The 9,562-nt window shown below is 40.2% G+C and overlaps 1 protein-coding gene across 1 annotated transcript; it reads left to right on the top strand.

The window, feature by feature from the left end:
- Nucleotides 1-206: 206 nt before the first annotated feature.
- Nucleotides 207-8,762, top strand: LOC102690023 (allantoinase, mitochondrial). The gene is made up of 11 exons (XM_006637777.3): nucleotides 207-457; nucleotides 975-1,126; nucleotides 1,994-2,108; nucleotides 2,538-2,684; nucleotides 3,148-3,193; nucleotides 4,005-4,098; nucleotides 4,230-4,416; nucleotides 5,016-5,154; nucleotides 6,599-6,771; nucleotides 7,485-7,517; nucleotides 8,392-8,762. The coding sequence occupies exons 1-11, from the start codon at nucleotides 311-313 to the stop codon at nucleotides 8,536-8,538; spliced, it is 1,380 nt and encodes a 459-aa protein (XP_006637840.2). The 5' UTR covers nucleotides 207-310; the 3' UTR covers nucleotides 8,539-8,762.
- The last annotated feature ends 800 nt before the right edge of the window (nucleotides 8,763-9,562 follow it).

Genomic DNA, 9,562 nt, shown 5'->3' with positions numbered 1-9,562 from the left:
GTACTTACAGTATGTTCTAATTACGTAGGCTTGAAAATGTGCTTGAAAATGATCTTAGCACTTTCTTTGATTTTATTTCCCATATTGATTGTTCGTGGAAGCAGAGAATAGAAAAAAAAAGCACAGGTCAACAGACTCTTATCTTATATTGCTGTTTAGTTATGCAAGAGATGAAGGAGGAGTCATACCAGAGAGGATTGGGAGAAACAGGTACTGGAAAACTAGATGGGGCACTATTTCAGTCCACACTTGGGAAAAGGCAGATTGATAACATCTATTCTATGAATACCTAAATACTCAGGCTAGCAAGATGAAGCCTGGGTCCACTGTTAGAGCACTGAGGAGCCAGAGAGTGCTTTATGGCAATGAAATCCGACCTGGGGTCATCATAATCCAAGGAGGAAAAATTCAAGAGATCCTCACTGATTCTGACCCAGGCTTAGGAGCACCATATGAGGTAAGAACAGCTCCCTCTGTACTGTACAATGTCCAGCAAACTCCACCTGCTGGAAAGAATCTGTAAGAAGTCAAATCAATAAGAAATGTGTGGCTACTTTTTCGAATCAGGGGGAGAAGAGGTCAAATCAGAATGGCAAGCAGGATCTAAGGAATTCTCTCCCATTCCCAGTCCCTGTGTAATACAAACTGTAAGACAGACTGTTTTGTACTTCTTGGAATAAGTGTAAGGAGGACCTTAAAAAACAGAGAAGAAAAACATGTACTCTTAATGTATAAAAATGGATAGTGGACACATGGGAAGTTTTCTTTTTAACTCTGGGCATCCACTAGGGGGCACAACTTTCTACAGCACTGCATTAATAGACAGGACCAAGGCAAAGGTGAAAGCCCATACTAGAAAGTCCCAGACTAACCTAATGCAGGTTAAGTGTCTGTTCTGCCAGCTATGTTAGATGTTAGCAGACATGAAGGAGGCAAACATGAGTCTTTGCGTGCTTGTTATGCTTTGTTGGCAGGTGCTGGACGTGGGTGAACGACTGGTGATGCCTGGGATTGTGGACTGTCACGTCCACGTGAACGAGCCCGGACGCACCACCTGGGAGGGCTTCTGGACAGCTACACGGGCAGCCGCAGCAGGGGGGGTGACAACCATTGTGGACATGCCTCTGTAAGGACAGACAGGTCTTCTGCGCCTCATTGACTGCAAGCTGAAACTGCACTTAATTTCCTTGTGCAATGTAGGACATGTATTCAGCTTCTTTGCACAGATTGAGACCATCATACTGTATTACATTTGGTAAATAATGGGTGGCTCACATGAAACAAATGAACAAAGGCAAAAAATGTCTGCGTGCTCTGAGGATGTGTGAGGCACCATTTGTCAACATCTCCAAAAATGTGTGCTATTAACTAGTTTGTGTGACTATAAATGTCAGACCTTGTTTTGGACTTAAATTCTCCTTTTATTTAACTTTTCTCATAAATAAAAACACTTTTATATCAACGTATAATATTAACATCCAGTTGTAACTTTGCAGACTCAACACTGCCCTGCCTTTCAGGAACTTAGTGAAGATCCTTGGTAAACCCCTCATTAAAAAGTCAAAGATCTGCTGCCAGTTTTTGGTTTCTTAAGTCTGCCACTAAGGTTATTGATATGACAATATAACCGATTTGTTTTGAAAATAGAAAATGTAAACAATGGATGAAATCAAAGGGCGCTTTGTGTTATGTAGGGCTGTTATTCCAAATTTCCATCCTGGCCTTTACCAATCATGGCCTCCGAATAATCCCCATCTCCGAACTGGCTGTTCTCCTCCCCACTGATAGCTGGTGTGTGGTGAGCATTCTGGCGCGCTATGGCTGGCGTAGCATCATCCAGGTGGGGCTGCACATTGGTGGTGGTGGAGGGGAGTCCCCATTAGCTGTAATGTGCTTTGAGAGGAGGGTCTAGAAAAGAGCTATATAAGTGTAAGGAAATGTATTATTATTATTTGAGTTAAAAAAAGGATTATCTTGCTCCTTGTTCTTGCAGCAACAGTATCCCTCCCACCACCACTGTCAGGAACTTTCTGACCAAGGTGCAGGCTGCAAGGGGACAATGTTTTGTGGACACAGCATTCTGGGGAGGGGTGGTCCCTGGCAACCAGGTAAGGAACTGGGACTTTCACTCAAATCAGTGCCTGTACTCTAATCTCCCCACATTCTCTCGTGTAATCCCGAAAAAAATCCTCGCCAATCCCCTGTCCAGGTTTAGAAATGCACTTCAGGATTGACACATTTCCAGTTTAGCAGCATTTATCTAATTGTGCTGATCCACTGTGAGCCTCTGGCACTACGGTGGTTTAGAGGAGTATTTGGTCATTTGTTAAATATTGTAACCTCAACCATAAATAACTTCAGAGTTAATTGATTCAGTATATTCTGCAGGTAATCTGCTTTATCTTTCCCGGTCATGGTCTCTTGTTTAGATGTGGAAATATGTTAAACATCATTTAGATTGACTGACCTGTGATATTGAAGAGAGCGAAAATAAAGACATGGCGGTTAATTGTGTGTTCATGTGTTTGCTTCCGCAGTCTGAGATTCGCCCTCTTATCCAGGCAGGGGTACTTGGGTTCAAGTGCTTTCTTATCCACAGTGGGGTGGAGGAGTTTCCGCATGTGACCGACAGTGACCTTCATACTGCCATGACCCAGTTACAAGGCACAGACAGTGTCCTGCTGGTAAAAGCCAATTCAATTTGCATCTCTGGTCAAATAAATAAAATCCATCCAACGTGTGGCTTAACATGAAAGCGGTTCTGAACCAAGTTCCAGAAAGCCACCTTGAGAAAATACATGCTTATTTCACTTCACTGATACAGTAAGAGCAATGCAGAATCATCATCAATTATAATCAATTTCATTCTCCACACAGCACTCAGAGAAAGTGCAGAGATGCTCAGGTTAATAACTATCGCCATCTAACAACAGGAATTTTAGTTTAGCCCCTGAGCTCCATAAAACATAACGTCTGTTTCTGAGCCATTGCACCCCAAGGTGGCCCTCATTTCTCAAAGTTAAATTAAGTCATGCTCTGTGTACAGGAGGTGGAAAACTGTACCACCCCTTGGAAGTTACTTTAGGCTGAAGTGGCCAGGCTTGCTGGCTGTTGCCTTGTCTAACTGCCTTGTCCTGGCCCTTGCAGTTCCATGCTGAAACAGAGGTGGAGCAGCAAGTCGCAGAACAGGAAGGTGAGGGATGAACACAAAACAAGATGTACGGTAGTAATAAAATAGAAACAAACATAAAAATAACAGTATGGATCCTGAGATTCTCCCTTCCTTCCAGATGCTCCCTTCCACTGCTCTCTGTATCATTGTGCCAACCAGAAACAAGCAAGGCTTTCTTTACACACTGGCTCTTTCTACACTGAAATACAGTTAATTAAGTAATAGCCACTTAAGTTAAGTGTTTTTTTTATTTACTTCCTTATCTCCTCTACTGAAAAAAACAGAAGAAACCGTTCTCTACTGGACCTCTTCATGAGACTGTGCTTCCCAGTGATCTTTTTTATTGCATCCATCTTAACTGCAATCTGTGGTTTCTCAAACAAGACATTGAATGAATTAAAGCTGTCGCAATGTCCAGACACACACCCAGTGAAGTTGGCCCCTTATTAGCCATCTGATGGCCAGGACGATCAGTAACAATCAAGTGAATGTGAACAGCAGCAGTTTCTTGTAACCCTAACACCCTAAATTGGCTGACTGACAAAGAAAGAATCAGTATACTGGCAAACAATCCAAGAGCACTCATCTCATCTTAGGACCAATCAATTTGCATTTTACAAACAAACATGCCTGTACTGAGAGTCTCACAATGATTGGTCTATTTTAGCAGTCTAGGCACATCTGTACTATAATTGATTCAATTCAAGGTGCTTGTAATACCTCAACATCGTGTACAGACCTCTGGCTGCTGCTTGCTTAGTAAGGTACAGTAAAATGGTCAAATTAGGCAAAAGGATAAATAGTTTTTGACATGTCCATGTATCTGTTGCAGATCCCTGTGAATATTCCTCCTTCCTCAAGTCTCGTCCTGACACCATGGAGCTGGAGGCCATTCAAACAGTCACTCAGCTCTGTCTGCAGTACCAGTAAGAGAAGATTAGACTGCATTTTTCAAGCTAGCTGAATAGCAGCTATCTTTCTATCTTTTATCTAACTGGAAACATGCATCCAAGTCACGCAGCACAGTTAACTGTTAGGCTGCTCTACCCATTTCCAGGGTAAGATGCCACATTGTCCACCTGTCTTCTGCCCAGGCACTGGAGACCATACATGCTGCCCGGCAGGCAGGTGCCCCTCTGACTGTGGAGACCACCCACCACTACCTGACCCTCTCTGCAGAGCACATCCCCCCGGGTGCCACACAGTTCAAATGCTGCCCACCCATCCGAGCACAGGCCAATCAGGTGACAGCTACAAAACACTCACGGGAAGAAAGATTAGCCATTGCCAAGCAGAATGTGTTTTTTTACTGAACTAATGAATCAATATAATCAATATCGAAAACGGGTACTTGTTATATTGTTTTTCTTTCAAGAAGAACAAACTGGAATGTCTAAACCTGAACGTATCTCTGATCTGCGACAGTGATATGGAGCTTATCTTAAACCAGAGGCGTCCAGCCCTGGTCTTAGGGAGGCCTGGAGTATCTACAAGGTTTTATAGTCACTTTAAACAGCAGCAGGACAAGTTGACCCTGAAGAGAGGTCCAGTTAAGCTAGTTGAATCAGCTTCTTTAGCTTGATAAGAGCTGGGGTAGAATGAGATCCTGTAGCCACACCACTCCACCAAGATTGGACACACCTGTAGATGTAGCCTTTCTCATTTCGGATTGCAGTCTTGCAATCGTCTTCCTTAATTTATTAAGGTATTTCTATTTCAAAGAAATCAGGATTGTTTATGGCCCTACAGATCCACAACAATGTAGCTGTGTCCTCTACAGCACATGAAGCAGAGGTAGGGTGGCTGATGATAACTTAGAATATATGTGTTCTTCCATCTCCAGGACAGGCTGTGGTCAGCTCTGAAAGCTGGGCAAATTGACATGGTGGTCTCAGATCACTCACCCTGCACCGCAGAACTGAAGAGAGTGGACACTGGCAACTTCACACAAGCCTGGGGTGGCATCTCCTCTCTACAGTTTGGTACAGTAGCATGCTCTCAATTAATTATTCAACCCTGAAAGCTCCCAAGAATTCACACGTACTTTAGTCCTGGACTCCACTAAATCAACAATTCCTAAACATTTGGAACAATTTCATGTAAATTTCACTTAATTTAACAGATGGTCTTTTTAAAAGAAGTACTTTTTAGATCATTTGGTAGCATGCTCTGAGTACCCTTCAGCTGTAAAAGAATTCCCAAAATCTGCAAACAGAGGTCCCATGAAATGAACTGGAGTAGTATTTTCTGGGACCAGGGATAGAGAACCATGCGATACTGTACACAAACACTCAGACATGACACTAACCTAACCCTGATGTTAGGAATTCAAATTTTATCCATACACTGCAGGAGTAATTGGTATTTAAATATTTCTGGAGAGTTTTGAAGTGGACCTTGCAGCATCTTCATTAACAGTTTGATTCAATGTAATTAATATTTTAAGGACCATTAAGAGATACTATCATATACAGTACAGAATATTGCTTAAATTGTTTACAATACTTCAGCTCTTACAAAAAATTACCAATTTTACTTGGGCCTCTCTGAGAAAGTGGAGAGTTAATTAAGAAAGTGCCGTTATGTGGCAAACATCACCCTTTATTAAATATTTCACCTATTATAAAGGTTAAATATTCTTCATTTCAGAATCTAACTGCCTTTGAACTTTCACCTTAGCTACAGTCCAAAGGCCACACTGGAGTAAATAACACTGAACTACTCATTTACAAGATGGGGTAATTATTGACCGCAAAATAACAGAGGTTGAAGGACCTGTCCAAAGTCCCATGGCTGAGATTGGTGACAATATGGGAACACGAGTTTTGTTAAAATGATCAAACTGTCTGGTGAGCAATGTTTTGTACAGTTTCTTTGATCAAGTAGTGATCAAAGACTTTTTTCTAGCAAAAGACTGTTCCGTTATCCCTAGTAGTTGTAAATAAGCTGAATATCGTTAGCAATTCAATAATATTTGTATATATATTTATTTTTATATATAATAAACAATAATATAATATTGTTTAATATTTTTAAGTTATAAAATGTATCATATCTCTTAAAAATATGTTAAATAAACATAGTAATTTTGTACCTGTCGCTCATTAACTTTTTGATTTTCTATAAAGACATTTCATCGAGTCTGTTTTCCTACCCCTGGGATTAAAGCAGCAGCCAGATGCAGTTACCATTCAGATAAGAAAGTAAACCAATCAATTTACTTAACTCAGCACAATCAATAAGATAGTGTTGTCTCAGGCTCTTTGTTGGTCTGGAGGTATCTGTTAGCATTCTCACAGGCTTTTACAGTACATTTTGAGAATGTTGCTTTAATGTCTATAAGGCCATCTCACTTTTGCGCTAACATGAAATACAGGAATTCCAAGTCTCATTTGTTTTCTGCTTCTGCTGTGATTTTGTTCTCAGGTCTCTCTCTGTTCTGGACAACAGCCAGTCAGAAGGGGTTTTCAGTGCCGGAAATGGTGAAGATTCTGTGTCAGAAACCCGCTGAGCTCTGTCACCTTGACAGACAAAAGGGTTTTCTCCTCCCAGGACATGATGCTGACCTGGTCGTATGGGACCCAGATATGGAATTTGAGGCAAGAGTCCAAGAAATTCACTTTTCAAATAGAAACTGTATATGTGGAAAGTACGTAGGAGTACATGCAAAAAGCTGCCCACAAACTATGCTGTTTGCTCTCTTTCTGTCACCTTACAGCTACCCATGACCCTCACAAAGCCATCTCATTCAAGTAAATCAGCCTCCAAAGACAGGCCATTTCTTCCCGGGCCCCAGTGCATCTCCTGACAGGTCCTGGAGGACTGGAGGATTAGAGGAACTCTAGTTCTCAGCCTTTAACCCTTTAATTGCCATAAGTTTAGTTTTTGTGTAATAACCTCTGCTATTATACAAAATATTGTAGACCACTAGTCACATCTGCTCTTTGGAAGATGGCCACCTAGATTCTGCAGTCTAATGTCACTGCCTGCTAAAAACTTTCCCTTCCTCCTCACTGAAGCCCATATTCAGAGTTCAGAGACAGAATAATGGTGGGAAGTCCTAGATCTCTATAAAGGGTTAAGTGCTTTTTATTTTGCTTTCCTCATGAACCCCTGGCCCTGATATCTGTGTTAAACTCAAAATGGATATGGGTGGATTTTGTTAGCCCATTTTAGAATTTTGAAGCCTTCGTGTAAAAAGTCCTAAAGTCTTTTTTTCTATTCCAGGATAAGGAGGTCATTTCTGTTTCTTTTGTTGGAATTCATGTGTTTTTTACCCTTAGTTTTATTAACAGTCATTTTTATATGACAGGTGACTGAGGCATGCATACACCACAAAAACAAGGTCAGTTGCCTTTCTGTCAAGAGAGAATTTGCCTTAGTTTTCAAATATGTAGCAAATAACTTTGAAATTAAAAGGACATTTTATTTTTCATCTAGCTAGATATCTAGGGTAATATTCAGAAATAAACTTACTGTGCTTGGAGGTGGAAAATAAATAAATAAAACCTAAAAAATAGGATTTAAGTTTTGAAGTGTATAGTTTTTAAGAACAAATGATGTCTCTTTGAGTGAAGGACAAGGTGAAGAAGTCATTTACTCAAGAGGTAGATGATTCAGACAGATTTCAATGTAAAGTCTTATCATTGTAGCTGCAATATAATATACAGTATACAGTATATAGATCATTTCAGAAGAACACGGTTACTAGGGAAACCTTGTCTGTGTAATATTCTGTATAAGGCACCCTGTTGAAACTGATAAAGAAAACTACAGTTATGTTATGTATCATTATCAAACTATATTATCAATATATTTTTTAAAATCCCAAGGTTAAATTACACCTTCTTCTCCAATGTTACAAATTTTATCTAAAAAAAACACAATTTTTTTGTTTTCACAAACTTCTGCAGAGCCTGCCTAATACAATCTGAAAAGGAAAGTTAAACTAATTCAGAAACAATAGGTTTTCAGCAGCAGTCATCATGTGATAGTTGTTGCTACAGTTTGTCAAGGGCAATCTGCTCAACAGCACTTTTCACAGGTCCAGACAATAGGAAAGCTAAATAGACAACAGTTAATGTTACATGTAGTCTTCAATATAGGAGAATATATAAAGAAGAGGACATCAAGTTGATTCAAACAGATCAGCCATGTAGATTGTGCAAGGCTGTGGTTACTAAAGCATAATGAGACACGTGATGCTTGGTATGTTACAGTTGTTGCCATACCTGGGATTCAGGCTCCGTGGACAGGTGTTTGCTACGATTGTCAGAGGGAAGATCGTGTACAAGCAGGGTGCCTTCACCCCACACCCTTTTGGACAAATACTTCTTTCAAACAAGGCACAAACGCTGGAAGCATGATTAAAATGGAAGAATCGTTTTTTTGTTGGGTAGAGCTCTTTGCCCCACAATTATCCACTTCTGAAGCCCAATGCTCTGATTACATGAATAGGTATTATTTTTCTGGGTTTAGTAAAGTCACATCTTTACCAACAGACTACTTAAATATATAATTACTGTAGAATGTAATTCCTTAATTGTGTTTTATTGTGAAATAAATTCAAGATTCTTAATAAACCAAACAAAAATGCCTTGTTCTGCCTGATGTTTTTTTTCTAATATTCTTTATTTACTTCTATATACAACACCACACTCATTGGATTTAGAGTGGACATGCAGCACCTCCAAGGCTAGGGCTGACCTGCCTAGACTACAGTATGTACAGTCTGAACTTTCTGGGGCTAGAAATCAACTGCTAGTTGTCACTCCTTTTCTGGGAATGCAACAGGATACCTCTCTCATCCTTCTCTCCCTGCTCATGCTTTGTGGTCTTTATTGGCACAGGTGTCACACACAGTGCTTTTGTAACTATTCCCTTTAACGAAAATGGGCTAAGTTAATTAGAAGCGATTTGAGTAAGCTTTACTACTCCCTGACAGCATGATCTATCTTGTTAAGACTAGACAATGTAAAAACACTTGTTTGCTTATCTAACTTGGATAGGTTACACTTAAGATGGAGAGCTATGTTATCAGCTCTGAAGCAATGCAGGCTCCACTACTGAAAGCAATCTTCATCATGAACTAAAAGTACAGAGTGACCCACACAGTGTAACCAAGAGTTTCAGAGAGGTTATCGGATGGATACTTAGGGCTGTATTGCGTCATACCTGGAGCAACAGGTAGCACAGCACAAAACCATCTATATGTAGTCGCGTAGGATGGATTGGCTTTTAACCTCACTTTGTTAACTGAAACAGCTATGAATTAACAGAATTATCTACCATGAGAAGTTAATTGTAAAGTCTACTTGGTTGAAATTTCTGGCACCAACTGACTTCTAGTTTTTACTCAGCTTATCTGTGAACAACTTTATTTCCAAAAAC

This window comes from Lepisosteus oculatus, chromosome 13 (assembly GCF_040954835.1).
Source record: "Lepisosteus oculatus isolate fLepOcu1 chromosome 13, fLepOcu1.hap2, whole genome shotgun sequence".
Classification (NCBI taxonomy): domain Eukaryota; kingdom Metazoa; phylum Chordata; class Actinopteri; order Semionotiformes; family Lepisosteidae; genus Lepisosteus; species Lepisosteus oculatus.
Note: the sequence above shows the minus strand (reverse complement) of the source record. Positions and strands in the feature narration are given on the sequence as shown.

Bases quoted from the DNA above. Each gene is read 5' to 3' on its own strand.
- LOC102690023 (XM_006637777.3), top strand. From the start codon at position 311: ATGAAGCCTGGGTCCACTGTTAGAGCACTGAGGAGCCAGAGAGTGCTT. The intron at 4,099-4,229 runs GTAAGAGAAGAT...ACCCATTTCCAG, and splicing joins CAGCTCTGTCTGCAGTACCA to GGTAAGATGCCACATTGTCC. The intron at 6,772-7,484 runs GCAAGAGTCCAA...TTTATATGACAG, and splicing joins ACCCAGATATGGAATTTGAG to GTGACTGAGGCATGCATACA.